The sequence below is a fragment of the Cryptomeria japonica genome, chromosome 2 (assembly GCF_030272615.1).
Source record: "Cryptomeria japonica chromosome 2, Sugi_1.0, whole genome shotgun sequence".
NCBI classification, from domain to species: domain Eukaryota; kingdom Viridiplantae; phylum Streptophyta; class Pinopsida; order Cupressales; family Cupressaceae; genus Cryptomeria; species Cryptomeria japonica.
The window spans coordinates 248,062,041-248,085,052 of NC_081406.1; the positions used below are offsets into that span (position 1 = coordinate 248,062,041).

The window sequence follows — 23,012 nt, forward strand, 5'->3', positions numbered from 1 at the left end:
CATAAGCTAGTCATTCATCTCCCTAGTAACTAGAGAAGGGATGCAATAGAGAACTTGATTCTCCTTCACCAATTCCTCCTAAGAATCCTCCCTAAAGAGGGACCGGAAATAATGTAAAGACTCCCTAGAGATCTCGTATAGGGATAAAAGCTGCTCACCTCTATCATTAACCAGAACAGGAATGGCATTTCCATGTCTTCTTGCTTTCACTAAATTGAAGAAGAAGGTAGTGTTTTTATCCCCCTCTTGAAGCCAATCAATACAAGCTCTTTGTTTCCAGTATATTTCCTCCCTAAGCTCCCATTCCTCTAAAGCTTTGACAACCTTGTCTTCCTCCCTAAGAAAGGCTTCAGAAAAACCATGCTCTTTGATGTCGCTGGTGATGCCATTCAACACTACCTGAGCAGCTTTCTTAGCATGAAAAATATTCCTGAAACCCTGATGGTTCCACTATTTAAGGTAAAACTTAACAAATTGTAGCTGCTTGGAAAAAGTGTACATAGCAGTGCCAAAGGAAGGCCTCCATTTCCTCCACCACTCTGCTACAAGAGTCTGCAAATCAGGATCCCGAAGCTACATAAGTTGGAATTTGAATGAAGGAGAGTGAGCGACCCAAGAAGAAGAAGAAACCAACTTGACAAGCCAGTGGTTGGACCCTCTCCAGTCAAGAATCTTTGAGCTTGTGGACCACTCCCCACCAATCCAAAAACTAGAAACTTGAAAATGATCCACCCTTTCCGAAATCCAATACTCCCCTACCGTCCTCTTGTTCCAGGTGAATAGACCATTCCCAGGCTTAATTTCAACAAGATGCAACAAAGCTATATTATCCCAAAAAAGGAAAGATGAAGGTTCTAACCACATAACACCCCCTTCTTCTCACTCAACTTAAGGATGGCATTGAAATGGCCCACCATAATCTAAGGGTGAAAAGGGACCAACCTTCACATACAAGAAATATGGGACCATAAGTTCTTCTTACCCTGAAGATCAATGGGGGCATAGATGTTAGTAACCAAGATATATTCCCCAGTCTCTAGACTAGAGACAACCCCAGATAACGAAGATCTGGAGGCCACCCACTAGACAAGGTGAATCCTTAGAGGGTTCCAAAGATAGGCCACCCCTCCCGAGGATCCCATAGCCCTAATACACTGACACTGGCAGCTCCCCCAAAGCTTTGGTACTAGATCCATCATACTTTCCACATAAAGCTTTGTCTCCTGCAAAAAAAGGATATTAGGAGAATGGCTCCTTATCAACTCCCGATCAACTTTTTGTCTAGGGCCACTGTTCAAGCCCCTCACATTCCATGATAAAACAATCATTTAGGGGGACTGAAAAAATGAGAATCCAGAGTCTTTACTGACCCTAACTCAACCAAATTCTCCCCCATGAATTTGATCTTCTCCAAATCCTTTTTTCTGCTAACCTTTGAACTCTTTTTCGATCTAATCCTTTCTTAATGTCCTTTTGGTGGAGACCCAAATGTAAGCCCATCTTGTTACTTTTGGCCCCAGTAGATTCCAATTTTTGAGCTAAAGGAGAAACATCCCCCCAACCAACTCCACTACATCACTAGGAATGGTCCCTAACTTAGCCACAACTGGCTGATCCATCTCCATTTGCTGGCTCCTAGCAATTTGCAGAGCTTGGGTCGAGTCCCAATTCACACTACCATTGACCAACCCTGGTGCACCCTGATCCAAAGGAGTCGGCCTAAGGTTCACCTCCTACTGGCTGAGGTCATCCAGGGCTTCAAAACCTGTTAAAGGTATCCTCCTCCTGTCTCTCCTGTAGGGGCCTCTTTTATCCCCGATTCCTATTCTTTGTCTTAACTGGGACAAAACCATCAATACCCACAACTTCCCTAGTCATGGCAACTTTTCCTTTGTTAGCCCCATCTGTGTTACGAGTCGACTGTTGAGGTTGGCGCACCATCGGTTTATACCTAGGATACTTGCGCTACAAATGACCATACTCATGACCAGATGACATCGAAAAGGTAAGGTCTCATAATCCAGTTGCTGAACCCAGGAATAAGAACCTGCACACAAATACAAGTGAAGGTCATTACACTTCTCCCCAGGGTTTGCGATGAGGCTCCAATTGGCCTCCCAAGCACTGAAGCGAGCATCCGTAGTACATCCTTCCAACAACATTCCACTGGAAGACGCGGTAAACGGACCCACACTGGGACGTTATTCGAGAGGTCCTCCGAAGGGTTGAACCTTGCATGCCAAGGTTTGATGAACAACCCCACCTAGTTGTAAAAATATGGCCCTCCTTCAAAAACCCTACTTCAATCCTCCATGCAATTGAAGGTAACCATGAAGTAGTTGTTTGCTAGTAACATAATCTCCATTTCTCCTTCTGGTGCCCAAGATCTCTGAGCCCAATTCTCCAAAAACTGCAGAGAAACTCGCATCCCCAAAAACTTGCAGTATAACAAATTTTTTGAAAATTAATCAACATCTTCTGCTATCATCTCCAAAGGAATACTCAACCTTGGTCTCTCACTACACTTCTCCAGGAAGCCATTAGTCTTCGAGATCCGAGAGCCCCCAGCACTTCCAGCCCCTGATTTTGAGGCAAAAAGGTTATTATGAAAGGTCTTCACATTTCAGGGTGGATATTTCAAACCCACTATAGCTTGGAAATCCATATCGTGAGATGCCTTCGAGGCCTCTCCACCAGATCTAGACATCGCACCACTCGGAGAACCCACCTCGCCAAAGGAACTAGCCAAGGACGCCACAACCCCTTGCAAGAACACACTCTCTCCCCACCGTGTAGATCGAAACCCCCACGAATAGGGTGTGACTCCACAGGAACCCCAAGCCCATGCCTCCCGCAACAGCTCCCACCACCCGCAACCACCACACCACCTTCCACCCCCGCAGTCCCATAGCAAACCCCTCCCACAACAACACCCCACCCACATATGCCACCCTCCCACCGCCACACCAGCATGCAAGCTCCACCTACGAGCTAGGGTTGTGATGCCCTAGCCCACGTTCGACTCCCTCCACGCAAAATACCATCTCTCTCTTTTGTTCGAAATCTCTAGATTAGCATTAAGTAGTTATTGATTTAGAGATTTTATTGAAGCTTGCATCTCTTTCACAATTCTTCTCACATTGGTGAGATTACTCTCATTTATTCAAGTTACTGCATTATATGTTTCTATAATATGGAAAAATGGTGCTAGACTAACATGTGTGTTGATCTAAGTTCAATTCCCTATTCACATGCAACGTTAGAGGTGTGATTGGCTTTGGATTTTTGTCCATAAGGAAGAGCCACACTATCCTAGACTCACACTTGTGTTTGTTGTAATGCATGTTGGTCTTTCCAACTAATCACTTGAATCACTCTAAAGATTTGCCAACTTCTTATGAAATTTAGTTGATGGAAAATGAGAATGAGGCTTGGGGTATTTAATGTGAAATTAATGTCATAGGTTGGAGTTTTGGTCTATATCTATGGTAAAATAATTATAGAGATTAATAGAATCAACTAAAATTGATCTAAATAAGAAAATCTAATTATATCATTTTTTAAAAGTTTATCCATAATAAATAGAAACAAAAGACTATTTGTGTAAGTAGGTTCTTGTTCAAGTTGATAGGTCTCTTTACAATGAAAAAAAATTGGTTAGTGAATATGAAAAATAAATTGGATGAAATTGCATATATCAATTATGAAAGATTTGTTTTTATTATATAAATGAATTTTGAAGAATGACAATAAGATATTACAAATATTCAATTCAAAAGTGAGAATCTAAATAAAAACGAGCTTGAATTAAAGAACATAAAAATAAAAAAATTATGAAAAAATTCATATATACAAACTTTTGGACATGTCTCTTTGAGAATAGTAACAAAATATGTGAAAATGTTCAATTATATGATAGAGATGGTTTATCTTACATAAATCCTCTTGGTGCATATTCCTGTTGCATTCTAAGCTGCAAATTTTATATAGATTAAGAGAACCAATCAAGTGGGCAAAATACACCATACCATGTAGTGTCAATTCTTCAAAATCAAAATTGGACACAATGATTAAGCACCACCTAGCACAAATAAAATGTCTATGCAACAAATAGAATGCACTCTAATTGGATAGTTTTTTACATTTATTAATTAAATTGAAAACCAAAGATTTTAAGTTTCCACAGTTCATGATGAATATTATGCGATGTTTCTAGATTCAACTGTGTATATTTTGTTTGCATCAACGTTTCGGATCACACTCCATGATCCATCATTTATTTATTTATTTATTTATTTTCTCTCATTATCTTTCCATCATCCTGATGATGGATTATGGAGTGTGATCCAAAATGTTGATGCAAACAAAATACACACAGTTGAATCTAGAAACTTAGCATAAATTGAAAATTACAATACTATTGTCTAAGCAAAATGCATACTGTATAGACGTCGCCACATAAATATGGCCAGTCTTAAACAACACAGTAAGAAACATATTAATTCTAGAGAATGTTAGTCAACTTTGAATGTTTAACATTTTTAAGGCTAGAAGTGTATTCTTAGTGTGACCACACACCTTAAGCAACATATTAAGCCTAGAAAATGTGAGTCGTCTCTGAATGTTTAACACACTAAGTCTAAAAATTTAAGCTTAATATTATGATTTAAGACATTCCCATAAATATTCATTTACCACACAATATAACCAAACACCAAACACCAAAGGATGTGACCTAATAAACTAATAACACAACCATTGCCATGCAAGATAATTTGTCCAGCATTCCTAAATGTGCAAAAGCCAAGGACAATGTAGCCGTAGTCTACAAATCTTTTACTTATAGATTAATTTTGGGCTATTCATCGCTCTTTACCGAATGCACAGTCCATTCAACTGTTCTAAATTAAAAGAAGCTTTGTTTATATGCAACTTGCTTCATTTCTTATTTCAGTGACACTCATCTCTTTCCTTACACAGCTAGACCGCTCAACTCCCAATAACCAAACAAATGAAAACGTTTAATTTATGTGAAACATCTTTATTGACTAAAAACAAGCATTATCCAGTATTAATGACATTTATGATATGCATAAAGAAAGCAGAAGTTTCCTCAGTGGAAATCTTATGATATGCATAAAGAAAGTCGAAGTTTCTTGAGTGGGAATCATTTTATCGGCTATGGCAGTCTACTTTCCGTGTCTAACCTTACATCAAGCAGATTATCGTATTTGTATATTCTGCAAATTATCAACACATGTTAGGTAGTTGACCAGACAATTGAAAAAATAACATTACAAGGCTTGAAATCTGCAGTAGTAATGGAACCCACAGAGAAAATAAGATCATACCGCTCATAGGTTTGAAAACTATCTACTGGTAGCTTATATGCTAAACAATTGATCGACCGACAGTAATGTGCTCAGCACACCATATTAAATATTAGCTTGACAAGATTGGTATCTAAGTAGCAAGATAACCACTGGAAAGGAGATATCTCCCATCATTATATATATTGTCCATGTTTATCACTAACCATCACTCATACATATCTGCTTCTCTCGACTTGCATATGAGATTCAGTAGAATGCAGATATAAGTTAGTGTTTCTCCTTAAGAGATATTGCTTATAGAAGATTAGGGAGAGTTGCTTCAGCATGCAGAACATGGATTCCCTAATTCAAAGCTCGGGGGCTGCAATCGCACTGGTGGTGATGATAATGTGTGCACCCATTGGAATCAATGCAGTCAGCAGAAGTGGAGAAGGGAATGTAGAAGCCCAAGAATTGGTAGATGCTGCTGAGATAGAGAGTGTGTGTAGCAGTACTCTTTACCGTGAAAGCTGCATGGCTAGTCTGTCTCCATATTTAACAAGCTCCTCTAAGGCTAAGAATGAGGTGCTTCACATTGCAGTCATGGTGGCCATGAAAGAAGCAAACAGGGCTTTTGTCCACGCTTCTGCTTTCTTCAATCAAACCAACAACCGCAATGTGAAAATTGCTGTTGGGGATTGTGTGGAGCTCATTGACATTACCAAAGATCAGCTTAGTAGCTCACTGTGTGTATTAAGAAATGATGAAATTGGGGCAAGGGAGCATAGCAAAGTAAAGACTTTGCTCAGCGCGGCCATCACTAACATGGAAACGTGCCATGATGGAGTCCTGGAGAAATCTGATGGGAAATCAGAGGCTGGTCTGATGAAAAGCGTGGAGAGACTGAAAGTATTCGCCAGTAATTGTCTTGCCATACTGGTGAACTCTGAATCCAGTCAGGTGGACAAACTTGCTCTTCCTTCTGAGCCCATCAAGGAAGGGTTTCCATCGTGGGTTTCTGCAGCGGATCGGAGGATATTGCAAGCCTCTGCAAATGATGTAAATGCGGATGTGGTGGTGGCTGCTGATGGGTCTGGTAAGTTCAAAACAATCACTGAAGCCATTAACGCGGCTCCAGATAATAGCAACAAGAGGTACGTGATCAAGGTGAAAAAGGGCACCTATAAGGAGAATGTCGAAGTGGGGAAGACAAAGACGAACATACTGCTAATAGGTGAAGGCATGGATATTACAATTGTGACTGCGAGCAAAAACGTCGTAGATGGTTCCACCACTTTCAACTCTGCCACATTTGGTAAGCACGGAATACCAAACACAGATCCAGTATTGCTACTTTGATTAAGGATGGCTTCAATTATTGTGATATTGGCATTTGCGCATTTTGAGCCAGTCAGCTCATTTGTCAAAGTTTTATCTCTAAAATTGGTGCAGATAACCTGCCCGACTCATCCATTTCATCTAGATCCCACACAGAAAATGAGAGATCCTAGGTTATCCAATTCATATATGTTAAATTTTTTATGTATTTAAATCTAGAATCTTCTATTTTGTTAGAATGTGGCTTATTTTCGACACTTCTTTTAAGCTATTTTATAAAATGTTTGGGTTCTTACTTTTTAGTCTAGTCTAGTTGCGAAATCATGTTGTGCTTTTCATGTATCAATTAGGATTTGAATATAAGACCTTCCATTCACTGTTAGAGTGCTTTACCACTAAGCTATTGTCCCATCTTTAATATGGATGTAACTTATTCCCAACAATACACAATCTACATAAGTATCATTTACACAATCTCATGATATATCTAATGTATAGATAGATAGGGATTTTTACATTCATATAACTATGTGTTTCATTATTGAGTATTTTTCAATGTTCTGATATCTACTGTTGTATATAATATATCTATTCAAATATAGTTGTCAGTGGACCCTCGGTCTGCTGGTGAAGTTGAATGTTTCTTAGTGAGCCCACCAAAGATTAAGTCTTGCAAGGCTTCAACATTATAAGGAATGAGACTGGGATCATGCTCTGGGATGAATTTGGCGGAATGAGTACTCCTCAGCCTTTGAGTCTTAGCCAAAGAGATTCAGCCTGACTCGTGCTCGCATAACTACACATCAATAGATTTGTATCAAAAAAATGTAGTTTAGATCAGCTAATGAATGCTTTCATTTATAATTTGTTCATGTCAATAGAAATAGGCCCTTATTTTGGTGTGTTTTACAGCAAATCATTTACTGTATACAGAGTGTTTGAATCTCTACTATCTCCATCATTATTTCGTTTCAGTTTAGCAACTCAGTTGACTTGTGTTTTGTGAAATACAGCTGTGGTGGGAAAGGGATTCATGGCCCAAGATATAGCCTTCGTCAACACTGCCGGTCCAGTGAAACAACAAGCAGTAGCTCTTCGAGTTGGATCAGACCAATCAGTCTTCTACCGTTGCAAGATCCAAGCATACCAAGACACACTCTACACACATTCACTTCGTCAATTCTACAGGGAATGCACAATTTTAGGCACTGTGGACTTCATATTCGGCAACTCTGCAGTTGTACTCCAGAGCTGCACTATTCTGCCAAGAAAACCAGGGCAAAACCAAAAGAATGCAATAACGGCACAAGGGAGAACTGATCCCAACCAAAACACAGGGATCTCCATTCACAACTGCAACATCAGAGCAGATTCGGACCTTGCTCCTGTACAGAGCTCATTCCCAACATACCTGGGAAGGCCATGGAAGGAATACTCAAGAACTGTATACCTGCAATCTTCTTTGAGTGACGTCATTGATCCTGCTGGTTGGTTAGAGTGGTCTGGGGATTTTGCATTGAAAACCTTGTACTATGGGGAGTACAAGAATACTGGAGCTGGATCTGCAACGGGGAGCCGAGTGAAATGGGTTGGGTTTCATGATATCCAAAGCTCTGCGGAGGCCACTAAATTTACAGTAGATGAACTTATACAAGGCAACGAATGGCTGCAGGCATATGGCATTGATTTCATCGACGGATTGACAAGTTGAAACAAAAGCTTACCTTGAATTTTATCTCTTTTCTTTGTACTGTTTTAAACTACTTAGATAACCGGGGTACCTCTCGATCTAATGCACAAATTAGCTGTATCTCTTTGCTGGATCGTGGAGAAATCTAACTTTTGTGCTCTGTTTTGATTGGTTCTACAGTGGGAAAGGTAAATAAATAAGAATTAGTACCTGTCTTCTGTAGTGGCATGTCAAAACATGTTTGATCTAGTGGGACCTCTAGTGTGCATTGTGGACTGAAATATTCAAATAATAAATTGGTGGTATCCTTCATCAGATTTAGAAATGCATTTCCAGTTGCCATATCTTATGGATGGATATGCTGTGCTATTGGCTTGGCACTGCAACTTTTTTGAATGGAGCAGTTCTATATATAGGTGTTTTTATACTTGTAGGCATATTATTTATTATATGGGTAATATTTTAAATTTTAAGTAATAAAACAATATTCTAAATATTTAGTTTTAAATGTCATTTTTGGTAATATGTTTTTTTATAAATTTAATGGTTTTGATAATATAAGCAGGGAGACGGTTCTGAGTTGAGAACAACAAAGAGTTACAAAGTTAAATCTTCAAGCAAAGAATAGCCTCTTGGAGGCCAAACAAAAAACAAAGTCCACCCTTAAAAAATAATAAAAAACTTTCATCGTTCTGTAGCTATTTCTGCACATCCTAACTAACTTCCAGCTTCTATACTTATCATCCCATTTAAAAACATCATTAGTAATCCTACTACTTAAAGTCATACTAAAAGCACTAGTAGCGAGCATATTGCTAAGAGTTACATTAAAGGGTACACAGACCCAACATAACATCCTTAAAATGATTATTAACCAAAAAGAACAAAAAAAAATGAGAACCAGAGAGTAGCTAATCTTTCTTGAGCAGGTTTCAGTCACACTGGAGTCTCCCAAGATTGCATTCCCAAGTGTCCATCTTCTCCTCGTCATTGTCCACAATGTGCTCCATCTGGCCCTACTTCTTTAGCTTCTTCTTGTTCTTTTTAATCCTCCCTTGATCAGAAACTATGCCCAACATAGCACTCTTCATTACCCCATCCGTAATGTAGCAAAGGGAGCTCAAGGCATCACACAAGTTTTGAATGTTCAAATTTTGTTCCTCGTTCTAATTCGTCTCAAGGGTAGCAACTCTCTCCTTCAGATCTTGTAAATTCTCTTCCATATTCTTGTTGTTGTCCATCTTAGTAGGGGAGTCCTGGGAATAGGGGACCATCTCCTCATCACCTGACAAATTAGGGACCTCAAGGCTGTAAACCGGAGTATGCGAGTCCACCTCAGTCTCGCTGATCTCATCCCCATCTTCCTCTTCTTCCATTTCCTCTTTGAAATTCTCTTCAGGGTCGTCCTCCTCCTCCTATAAATCCTCATCCCCAGTATTGTCAACAAAGTTATTCTCCTCCTCCAAATAATAAATTTCCTCCAGACTTCTAACATTGGTCTGGTTATTAGCTTTTTTAATTTCTTTTTTTCTTTCCTTAGCTAAGAGCCTAGCTGATCTCCTTTCCCAAAACTACAATAAATTTTTTCCTACTCCAAAGGTTTTTCCTCTTCATTTTCCTAATAGTGTAGGTCTAGGTCTATGGTGATACTTTTATTGGCTAACTCTTTGTCAGTGTTTTTAGCTTTAACCGGGGAATTCTTGGGGGTTTAAACTAGCTTTTTCTTATTAGGGTTCACATTTAGCAGGACAAGTTCTAGGGACTCTTTATCTAGGATAGCAAGGGTATTTTTTCCTCTATTATGAGTCGAGGATGTGGAGCTGAGCGAACACTACGACATAGGGTTAGCTAGCACAAGCTTGGAAGACTTACCATGATTTTTCTAAGAGTTATCCTCATTCCCAAGCATAGGCGACAAACTATTGAGGCTAGGGGAGTGGTCCACAACAGACTTGTAAAGCAGATAGATAAGGCTCTTGTGTAATGGGGGGTTGGCACCATTTTGATTGCAAGACTCTAAGGAGGAGAATAGAAAGAAAGGCAAATTAATTTTCTCCCCATGCCTAATACGGTTAAGAATAGGAAAATGATAATTGTGCACAGTAGCATATCTTCCTTCAAGCGTAAAATACTTCATAACATAATAGCTAAAAATAGGGAATGATTTAGGCACAACCAAGCGACCATTACCATTCTGAATTGCCTTTGGTTTCTCCCCTTTCTCGAAGAATTTTTTCATAAACCTTTTGTGGGTTAGTGCAGGATCATGGGGGTCCAAAAAGTGGCGATGTGAAAAAAATAGCCCTTTCCAGTCACCTAAAAATGAGAAAAATCGTGTTGACTTTTTGCTTGGCTTGGGTGTCAGTACACCTAGGCAAATCGGATATCCAATTTTTATAGGTAAGTTTAAATTAAAAAATAAATTATATATTATATAATACATTATATACTATATAATACATATTATATATCATATAATATATAATAATATATAATATAATATATAATAATATATTATATAATATATATAATTTTTTAAATTTTTTTTGTTGTCGTTAGGGTATCCTTGTGGCCCCAGCTCAGCACTCCAACCTTACCTTGGTTCAGGCAAGGGGCGAGATGGGGGCGAGACTAATCCCTGCAGCCACTGTGCCATCAACACCACCCCCAAGTGTATGTGGCAAAATAACTCCGGGAGATAGAGTCGAACCCAAGACCCCAGGGAGCAAACTCGAGACTTAAGACCAACTACTCTAACCTGTGGGGGCATGTAATATATAATATATAATATATTGTTATTTTAAAATAATTGAACTATAAAAATTGGATATCCGATTTCTCTGAGACAACAAAAGAGGATCGTGACAACCCACGGGTAGCACAAATTCAAGCAAATCCGATATCAAATTTTGTGACCCAAATTTGCAAAAAAATCCAATAAAAGGTAGGATTTTTATTGTTTTTCATCATTTTCATTCAAATTTTTGCATTTTTTTAACATTTATTTGTTTTTTCATTCAAAATATGTTTTTTTCATGAAAACTAGGTTTTTAAAATCAAATACAAAATTGTTCAAATTTGTTAACTAAATTCAATTGTTTACATTCAATTAGGTTAAAAATGGGGGATAACAGTGAAAACATTGATCAACCACAATCGCAACAACCAAACCCCCCTCAATTCAGGATTTAATTGTGCAAAATTTGAACCAATTGAGGGGGATTGCAGATGTCTATCATAGGATCCCTTGCCTGAACCCAATGTTTGATCCCCTCGCATCCATCATAAAGAGTATAGAAACCGTCATTCAGGAGAACAATGTCGATCTTTTGTGGCGAGATTCTATGAGGGAAAAATATACGGATGGCTTGTCCTTTAAGGAGATCAAGGATCTCAAGATATCCAAAGCCGATATCACCGCATTGTTTGTGAATCCAAGCACTAGTCAACCCATAGACCCCCCAAAACTAAAACTTTCTATTAAATGGTGCACAAATGATGATATTGTGAATTTTTTTGGGATCGTTGGTGGATGGTTTTCGATAAACAACCCAACAACAATCTAGATGTCCCCTTCTACTTCATGAAAAAATTGTATGCTGAGTTTTTTTAGGAAAACATGTGAACTACTTTTACATCCAACCTTTCCAGCGTGTGGGTTTAGGTATGCCCAAAAATAGACCTAGGCCAGTTAGAGTAGTCCAAGGCCCATATGTCCCTCCTCCTCCTATTGATCCCCCACCTCCAATGCAACATCTAGATATCATCTGTGAGGCAGCATCACATACCATATCGGCTATTAACTCTTTGAGTAGCCTTTTGGTTTCTCAGGTTGGGGCAGTAGCTTGGCCTTCTTTTGATGGTAGTGGTGCATGCGATAGTGCTAACACGTCCTCCTCGGCTCCACACATTTGCATGCCCCACAGTTGTGTCATGTGTGGGCACCTATGCTTAGGTCTAGTTGGATAGCCTATTGATCCTCCTACACACACTGAAGATTATGAGGTGCATGACATGCACGATGCACCAGATGTTATGATAGGGACTAGAGGATACCCTGGAGAGTCCTCATATGCTAGAGGCGAGGATGTACCTTCATCATACGTTGATGATGTAATGGTAAGATTTGTATTTTCACAGTTCATTCTATATTTTAAATGAATATTTATAATCTAGGTAATATTAAATACTAATGTTTATTTACATGGTCTATTTAACAGTTGATGATAGAGGATGAGTTGACACAGATCCAGGAGGGCACCTTGACAGATATTTCATTTGGCCTTGATAGCTTTACGATACATATATTACTGTACCTAGTCGTTTGTAGTTTATTGTACATAAATTCTCATCATTTATATTGGCATTAATTAGATTATGTAGTAACTTGCATGTATATCTTATTTTACTCTTGTAGGGCACAAGTAGCGTGAGTGCGGGGCTATGCGATTCGGGATCTCGTAGTGCAGCTTGAGACAAGGGAAAGGTAATTGAATGCAAATATGATTGAATGAATAGTTTAAATAAATTATAATGATTATACACGTCTAGACATAGATTGATAGTTTCACATACTTGTTGTGTATATGTACACAAAATTCTTGGCTTCACATCCTTGTTGACTACACCCACTATACCTGCAGATGAAGAAGAAGAAGAAGAAGAAGAAGAAGAAGAAATGCCTTGGGTACATGTGTTTATTTTATTTTGTGTTTAGTAGATATAATTTGTTATTATCAGTGACAATTATATGCTAACTTGTATCAATGTCATGTTTTTGAACATATGTAGGTTGTGTATGAAAATATTGAAAACATACCTCCTCTACCGAAGACATACATCAAGAGTCCTCCAAATCCGAAGAGAAAACATGGAGATGAGGTAAACAAGAATAGTTCAATTATAGTTCATTTTTATGTTAACTTTTCGAATGTGAGTTATATAATATAACTAATCTTAATTGTGGTTTGTTTTTTCTTATGGAGGATCCTTCAGAGCTGAGCAGTGTGGCGAAGAGGATTGATTTTGATGATCCATCAATAGCTTAGGATGTTATAGATAGTTTTGGGATGCTTACATGTCTAGTTGGCATGCATACTTTATTTATGGAGATACAATCACATATATAGACATACATTTTGTTTGAGTTGGCGTTTATGCCATATTTGTGTATGGGCATACACTTGTAATCATTTGACATTTTTATATATACAAAAGTTGATATTTGATCATATCAATTGTTGCTCATGTGTGCATGGTGTTATCATTTTAAACTTTAATCTTCAATCCAATAATTAACAATGGTTAATAATGGTTCTTTAATGAACAATACAATTCATTTCATTTAATCGTAAGTGTTGTTTGTATAATCTTTAGATTATATATAATTCATTTCATCTAAATCGTAAGTGTTAACTTTGGTTGCAATTGGCAAGTTGACCAAATTTAATGAACTCCTTTCTCATCAGGCCTCCACGAGATCAAATTTGGAAGACAACTGTTTTGATGGATTCTCAAAGTAAATAACGTGAAATATAATCATTTTTTATGTAATAAGGTCATCTAGACCAATATTTGTTATGTCTAGTAATAGGTTACTCATATTGGCAGAATTGCTCAAGATTTCTCAAAAGTTGTAAAAAGTTGTCAATGGGAGATTCATGTGTCGAAATGATTCTTCTTGGTTTTTCAAGATTCCCTACAGCTTTATTAGGGAAACCATTTTTCAATTGGTGAAAAAATCACCAGTCTCAGTTAATCAAATGTTGTCGTGTGGCCAATTTCTTGTTCTTCTCATCATGATCACGAACCATCGGTTCTGACATGTTCGGTTAGGCATTCCTACCCTATGCATTATCCTATTTTTTCCCCCGCACTTGGTCCAATGCTTGGGGTCATACCCTACCGACGTCGTCCCTTGAGCGCCCTACGTGCTAAAAATTGTCAAATTTTGACAGGCCCTAAGTGCTAAAAATTGGTACTTGCAAACAATCTGTTTGAACCTATAGGGCCACGAGAGGGGTTCCTAGAAAAGCCTATCTCAGTTTTTCAAGATTCCCTACAATTTTATTAGGGAATCATTTTTTCAATTGGTGCAACAATTGTCAGTCTCATTCAATCAAATGTTGTCACGTGGCCAATTTCTCCTTTTTCTTGTCGTGATCACGAACCATCGGTTCTGACATGTCTAGTTAGGCATTCTTACCCTATGCATGCTTCTATTCCCCCCCCCCACTCAGTCGAAATCTCGGGGTCATACCTTACCGACGTTGTCCCTTGAGCGGCCTAAGTGCTAAAAAATGTCAAACTTTGATGGGCCCTAACTTATAATCCATGGCACCTGTGAATGATTTGTTTGAACCTACAGGGCCACGAGAGGGGTCCCTACAAAATCCTATCTCAATTTTTCAACATTCCCTACAGTTCTATTAGGGCAACATTTTTCAGTTGGTGAAAAAATCGTCAGTCTCTTTCAACCAAATGTCGTCGCGTGGCCAATTTCTCATTTTTCTCGTCGTGATCCGGAACCATCGGTTCCAACATGTCTAGTTAGGAATTTTACCTTATGCATGCTCCTATCCCCCCACCACTCAGTCAAACGCTCGGGGTCATACCCTACCGATGTCGTCCCTTAAGAGCCCTAAGTGCTAAAAATTGTCAAACTTTGACAGACCCTAACTTAGAATCCATGACACCTTCAAATGATCTGTTTGGACCTATGGGGCCACGAGAGGGGTTCGTACAAAATCTTATCTCATTTTTTCAAGATTCCCTACAGTTTTATTAGAGCAACATTTTTTCAGTTGGTGAAAAAATCGTCAATCTCATTCAATCAAATGTTGTTGCGTGGCCAATTTCTCATTTTTCTCATTGTGATCATGAACCGTCAATTCCGACAGGTCTAGTTAGGCATTCTTACCCTATGCATGCTCCTATTTCCACCCCCCCCTCGGTCGAATGCTCGGTGTCATACCCTATCGACGTCGTCCCTTGAGCGCCCTAAGTGCTAAAAATTATCAAACTTTGATGGGCCCTAACTTGGAATCCATGGCACCTATGAATGATCCATTTGAACCTATGGGGCCACGAGAAGGGTCCCTAAAAAATATTATCTCATTTTTTCAAGATTCCCTATGGTTTTATTAGGGCAACATTTTTTCAGTAGGCAAAAAAATCATCTCTCATTGAATCAAATGTTGTCGTGTGGCTAATTTATCATTTCGCTCATCATGATCATGAACCGTCGGTTCGAAAATGTCTAGTTAGGAATTCTTACCCTATGCATGCTCCTATTTTTCCCCCCAACTTGGTTGAACGCTCGAGGTCATACCCTACCAACGTCGTCCCTTGAGCGCCCTAACTGCTAAAAAATGTCAAACTTTGACGGGCCCTAACTCAGAATCCGCAGCACCTGTGAATGATCCGTTTGAACCTACGAGGCCACGAGAGGGCTCCATACAAAATCATATCTCGGTTTTTCAAGATTCCCTACAATTTTATCAGGGCAGCATTTTTTCAGTTGGCAAAAAGATCGTCAGTCTCATTCAATCAAATGTTGTCACGTGGCCAATTTCTCGTTCTTCTTGTAGTGATCACGAACCATCGGTTCAAACATGTCCAGTTAAGCATTCTTAACCTATGCATGCTCCTATATTCCCCCCCACTCAATCGAACGCTCTAGGTCATACCCTATCGATGTCGTTCCTTGAGTGCCCTAAGTGCTAAAAATTGTCAAACTTTAATGGGCCCTAACTCAGAATCTGTGACACCTACGAATGATCCGTTTGAACCTACGAGGCCATGAGAGGGGTTCCTACAATAGCCTTTCTCGGTTTTTCAAGATTCCCTACAATTTTATTATGACAACATTTTTTTAGTTAGCGAAAAAAATCATCAGTCCCATTCAATCAAATATTGTCCTATGGCCAATTTCTTGTTCTGCTCATCGTGATCATGAACCATTGGTTTCAACATGTCTAATTAGGAATTATTACCCTACGCATGCTCCTATTTTTCCCCCCACTCGGTCAAATGCTCTGGGTCATACCTATTGGCATCATCACTTGAGTGTCCTAAGTGCGAAAAATTGTCAAACTTTGATGGGTCCTAACTCAGAATCTATGGCACCTGCGAACGATCCGTTTGAATCTATGGGACCATGAGAGGGGTCCCTAAAAAATTATTTCTCATTTTTTCAATATTCCCTATGGTTTTGTTAGGGCAGCATTTTTCAATTGGCAAAAAAATCGTCAGTCTCATTCAATCAAATGTTTTCGTGTGGCCAATTTCTCGTTCTACTCGTCATGATCATGAACCATTCGTTCTGACATGTCCAGTTAGGAATTCTTACCCTACGCATGTTGGCATTATGTGAACCAGTATAAGGACATAATGATATTGTATGTTGTCATTAATGTCAATATGTGATATGAAGTGAACCGGCATATGTGATATGTGAGAAGAGAGAACCGACAAATGTGTGAACTGGTATATATACCAAAGTGAAGCGGTACATTTGCTCAAGGTGAACCGGCATGTAGTTATGGGAACCGACACATGGAAGAATTGTATGACTATCGGTTGGTAGGTAGTTTCCACTTCAGGATTTCTGGTTGGAGTACCTCAAGCCTATGTGACTCAATCGGTGATCTCTGTGTGATGAGTTAGCAATACAACGGAGAACAGATCATGTTGCCATGTAAGCCTTGTGCGCATGAAGGATCTTGCATGAAGAAGACTATCCCTATCCACCTTGGGAATGTGCGAAGTTTGTAAAATGGTGACAACGCGTGATGGTTTATCAGCTGCCATGAAATCAGTGGATAATGGGCGATGGAGAATGTCTTGAGATCGATTCAAGATTGTTGCATTTAATGCAGTATGATTCAATGGTCAGGATTGAACCACTTGAATTGCTTAACCTAACAGGATTAGGGTTTAGGGTTTTTGCTACCGACTTGTCTGTTTCCTATAAGGTCGATGTTGTGTTTCTTTCTAAGGTTGTTGGCAAAAGTTGTATGTGTGTATCCAAGGGAAGTGATATGTGATTCTTGCCAGACCAAAGGAGAGAAGAGATACTTGCAAAGTGAATGTGTAGAAGGTGAAGAGGAGCCAAAACGAATCTACATTAGCATTGAGTGTTGTTACCAGATCATTGTAATTCTTGTTGATCTTTAACCACTTCAACAATTGTGAAATCCCTTAACAGGGTAGCCTTAACCGACTTGACACAAATCCCTTAATAGGGTAACTCGAAGTTATTGAGTTCTAGGAAGCTATAGAGCTCTGGAGATCCTTTAGCTATTGAGTTCTTGAAATCCTCTAACAAGGTAACCCTAACCGAGTTTAACCCTTAATCGGGTATTGTAGCCATCCCTTAACCTGGTGATCCCTAACAGGATCGGTTCCTTCAGAGCAAACTTCTAAAGAGTTCAAAAAGTAGCTTGTGGGTATTCATCCCCACTGTGGTTTTTCCCAGTTGGGTTTCCACATGAAAATATGTGTGTCATGTGTGATGCTTTTATCTTTTGATGCTTTGTTATTGCCTATTAAGCTTATGATGGTTCAGTGTTTCATGCCTGTCTATAAAACATATTGAACTAACTATTGTGAAGATCTGATGATAGTCTACCTATTCATGCATGAGGGTGTAATGGTACTATAGTATTGAGCTAAGAGGAAAGCTAAGAGTGTAACCAGTTTATGATTGTTTTAGTTGTTCTGGGTCTTACCGATTGCTCTTTGTTTCAACCAGTATCACTATTTGCCAGTCATTTGGAGTATTTACTGTCAAACCAGTTTTGGACTGTATTTTTGTCTGTATTGATTCACCCCCCCCTCTCAATACCGGTTTGGTACTATTCGTTCATCATTGAGTTATCAATGCATGCTCCTATTTTTCCCCCCACTCGGTCGAATTCTTGGGGTCATACCCTACTAGTGTCGTCCCTTGAGCATCCTAAGCGCTAAAAATTGTCAAGCTTTGACGGGCCCTAACTCAGAATCTGTTACACCTACGAATGATCCATTTGAACCTATGGGGCCACAAGAGGGGTCCCTACAAAAGTCTATCTCAGTTTTCAAGATTCCCTATGGTTTTATTAGGGAAGCATTTTTTCAGTTGGCGAAAAAAACATCAATCTCATTCAATCAAATGTTGTCGCATGGCCAATTTCTTGTTTTTCTCATCGTGATCACAAACCATCAGTTCCAAAATGTCTAGTTAGGAATTCTTACCCTATGCATGCTCCTATTTTTCCCCCCAACTCGGTCGAACAATCGATGTCATACCCTACTGGCGTCGTCCCTTGAGCATCCTAAGTGCTAAAAATTTTCAAACTTTGACGAGCCCTAACTTAGAATCCGCAACACCTATGAATGATTCATTTGAACCTATGGGGCCATGAGAGGGGTCCCTACAAAAGCCTATCTTGGTTTTTCAATATTCCCTACAGTTTTATTAGGGTAACATTTTTTCAATAGATGAAAAAATCATTAGACTCATTAAATGAAAAAATATAGGTAAACAAGCCATTAATTGTAGACACATAATGATCATCAATTTTTCCATGTATTGTATACACATAATTACCATTACACTTGCATGTGACATTCATGAACGACTATGCAAACATGATTTTTCATCATTATCAATACAATTACACCAATGTACTCATGTACAGATACATTGTATACTATCAATATAACTAAACTAGTTTGCTCATGGACATCGTACATCATCATAACAAAGTTACACTAATTCACATCCATATACAAATACAACATCCCACTTCATCTGCATTAGACATCCTCATGTCCTAAGGGAAAAGCTTACGTAGAGCAATGCCTGCATATAAATGAAGACCAAAATAAGCAACATTTTTATGCAGAATGAATGTGCTACAAGAAACAAATTATAACAGTTAATAAATTATTCTGTCAAATTATAAATAGATCATTTGAAACATTTTTAAGACGTACAAGATTGTATAATTATGAAACTTACCAGTTTCTCTGCAAAGTCTACAAGCATAACTTTGAAGAAAGGTGCATGTTGATTAAAGCCCTTCTCACTACATTTCTCACTGCATTCTCTACATGGTTGAAGACGATGGTAGATATTGTCATTTCTGAATGGCAATACATTCACTTGGCATAGCATGTGAAACTTTACAAAATTTAATCACATTGACAAAGTGAGGGACTTAGTGTTTACACACAAAATTTAATCTCATTAGTGCACACAGAGCATACAGTGTTGTGTTTGGCTGTAAATTTTTGCAGTTCTTGAAAAGAAAACTTAAAAAGTAGCTAAATATTGATAACCCCAAGGAATATGTACCATCACCAAGAGTAAGCTAGTCAACGGCGAATGATCTAGCATGAACCTGTATTTTTAATAATTGTTAGTCTACACATAAAATGCATGCATGAACATAAAGGCTTTATGATAATCACTTCAACTGAAATGCATGATAATAAATGAAAAGGTGGGATTATATACCATAAAAAATACATCCCTTCGAATTATATTGAGTGAACCCACCATGTTGATGCAAAAATCATAATGCGATAGTGTTGTATATCATCAAAAAGACCTGCATGAGCATAAAGGTTTTGCGATAATTATATCATAAAAATTTATCAAATAGTGTTGTCTATTATCAAAAATTGTAATGCTCATCAAATGCATGATAATAAGCCATGTTGCAAAATACATCCCTTTAAATTTGTAGCATTGTAAATTGTACGCACTTGCTAGGGTGGTACAATTTCACACTTGGTTTAGCACCCGCCTTGGTGCATTTTGCATTGCATTTCCCCTTTAGCACTTAATTAGGTCTAAGGTTCTATTTTTATCATCTCCCATATCATAAAGTTGGGCCCTTTTCATTAAAGTGTGCCCCTTTTATTTTATTCCTCCAATACATCATTTAATCAAAAACCCTAATTAGGTCCTATTTTGAACTTGGGGGCTTGATTTCGGGGGTCAAAACATCTTGAAATTAGCTGTAACTTTGGGATTTCCTCTAAAATCATCATATCCGAAGGCTCTAAAAATTTGGTGAAAAGTAGTCGGGACCATGGCGCCCGAAGTGCACACAATCTCGGACATTTTTCCCAAAATTTTAGGAGTGCAATCCAAACATAAAATAAAGCTTAACCCCAAGAAATTGGCGGGAGATTCAATCTCTAGGTCGGCCAAAAGTTGAAATTAAGACCTAGGGTTTCATATATAAGAGCTCTCTTTCTTCATTTGAAAAGGTTCAAATTTTGGTTTAAGGGGCCTTCTACGTAGCGAAAGAGCAGATCTTTGAAGACTTCAACAACATTCAACATCCATCCATCAAGCATTCATCAATTTCATTCATCCATTTAGGGCTTTGAAGACATTGAAGAGCAATAGGGGATCACCGACTGAAGATTGGCTTGTACCCCTCCCTTGGGGTTGGGTATGATTTCATGTTGTTTTCATGTCTTTGCATAAGCCTCATTATATCATTTGTATTCATGCTTTAGATCACTTTGCATCTTGACTTGGAGCATTTACATTATCATTTACAAGCAATTAGGGTTTACTTTCTAGGTTGCTCTAGTTTGCTTACTTGCATTTTAGGATCTTGCACACATACAAGGTCTGCACACACACTACTTTTACAATACAACTTGGCTATTCGTGGAGGTGGAAATCACCAAAGCGAGGTTTTGACTAAGGCAAAACCCTATATAGTCGCCCACCGTACCTTTTTAGATATAAGTGCAGATTTTGGGATTCGACCGACGCCGCAAGTTGCAGATCCGACAGAAGCAGACAGAAACTGAGCTACACACCAAATTTCAGGGCAAAAGACCAGGATAGGGGCGTGGGGCACCCTGGTCCTACCAGGACAGGGGTGCTGGGTGCCTTGGTCCCTGGGATAGGGGTGCTGGGCGCCCTGGTCCTTCTGTCAGACAACAAGTTTCAGCATTTCTGACAGCTTTTCAGGTTGCAAAACAACAGTTTCAAGAGCAGAATCAGGACAGTGGCACTTGTGCCCCCGTCCCAAACATTTTCACTCAGATTTTAACTCCGAGTATGCATCTACATTCTTGCCTTGTCCTTGTGTTTACAACTTTCCATTATTTAATCTCAATTCTGCAATCTTGTTATTAGTTCATACTTGCACTTTAGGGTTAGGAATTGAACTTGCATCATTTTATCTTTCAATTACAACAAAGGAATAGAAACCCTAATAGGTAGCCCGTGGCTCTCTCTTCCACAAAAAGAAGTAGCCCATTGTGTGATACCTCTAGGCTCTTTCGTATTCCACAATGTGTGTCAAAAGGTAGGATTAGGGCATGTTAGCCTAGTCTCGCTTTTTCCCCTACACATTTTGGTGAACCCGACATGAATATTATTATTGCTTTCTCTTACATTGGATTTGTTAGCTCTAGATCTAGATTTAGTGTGTTTCATTTAAGTTTCATTTTCATTAAAAAAAAAAAAGAGAAAAAAAAAAGAAAAAAAAAGAGGGAAAAGAAAGAGTGTGTTTCTTTGTTTCTTTGCATTGTGTGTTTAAGTTTTATGCAATCTTTATTTCAAAATGTCAGATTTTTATTTGTAAGATGTTCATATTTATGATGATGTATGCAATTATGTTGATTATGAGTATAGCCAAGATTAATTAGATGAAGCTTTAGATGAGTTTTTGAACCCTAAAGATACCAAACCTTCATTTTACCAAAAACTCATAAACATTGTTACTATGCCATTTCGTTGTGATGAGAAAGATAAGTCAAATGATTCCTCTCAAGGGTACATTCCTATCAACTCCTCCACTAAATATAGTAACAGGGTTGTTTTCAATGATCCCCTCTATGAAGAGATGTCTCCTTTTGAATCAAAAGATAAACCTTTTAATCTATATGATCATGCTTTGTTGGATGATGCTCTTGATGACTTTGTGGCTTTATCGAAATCTTTAGACAAGAACAAAACTTCTAAATTAGTTAACATGATAAACCTGAATGAGCATAATAAGCCTCTCTTTGAAGTCCAAGGTGCTTATCCTTCTCCCACCTTTCAAGTTCCTAAGTCACCTCTCCTTACTGTCCAAGGAGGTATGGTCATGATTCCTTTCTTACTCCAAATAAACCTATCATCACTGTGCAAGGAATAAAACCTATAAGTCCTTATAGTTATGCCAAGCAATTAACTAGAGAGAGTTATAATGCGGTTGCCCATACTTATAATACTAGAAATAATAGGTAGCCTAATCCTCCTCCTGTTACTCCAGTTTCTCTTCCTAATCCTCAACCAATTCTTCCACAAGCTCCACGTATTTCACAAATGCTTAGTAAGGACTATGATCTTATTGAACAACTTAAAACTACTCGGGCAAAGATTTCTATTTGGGATTTAGTTCAAACTTCACCTGCCTATCATGGGATGTTACAAGATGCTTTAAAAAATTTAGATGTCCCACCTACAGTGACACCTAATAATAATAATAATAACATGGCTTCCCTGATTGATTCTACAAGCAAACCCAAAGCTCAAATTGTGTTCACACAAGATGAGTTACCTTCTCATGAAATTCAAAATCAATATGATCCTCTTATGATTGTAGTTATTATCAATGAAAGTGCTATAAGACGAACCCTTGTGGACAATGGATCTGACCTTAATGTTT

The 23,012-nt window shown here is 38.4% G+C and overlaps 1 protein-coding gene across 1 annotated transcript; it reads left to right on the forward strand.

The window, feature by feature from the left end:
* Nucleotides 1–5,421: 5,421 nt before the first annotated feature.
* On the forward strand, nucleotides 5,422–8,663 carry LOC131035034 (pectinesterase). The gene is made up of 2 exons (XM_057966673.2): nucleotides 5,422–6,627; nucleotides 7,664–8,663. The coding sequence occupies exons 1-2, from the start codon at nucleotides 5,658–5,660 to the stop codon at nucleotides 8,359–8,361; spliced, it is 1,668 nt and encodes a 555-aa protein (XP_057822656.2). The 5' UTR covers nucleotides 5,422–5,657; the 3' UTR covers nucleotides 8,362–8,663.
* Nucleotides 8,664–23,012: the final 14,349 nt, after the last annotated feature.

What these genes read in the sequence shown, in the direction of transcription:
- LOC131035034 (XM_057966673.2), top strand. Translation starts at nt 5,658, where the DNA reads ATGCAGAACATGGATTCCCTAATTCAAAGCTCGGGGGCTGCAATCGCA. An exon ending in TTTCAACTCTGCCACATTTG is followed by an intron (nt 6,628 to 7,663) that starts GTAAGCACGGAA and finishes TGTGAAATACAG; the next exon opens with CTGTGGTGGGAAAGGGATTC.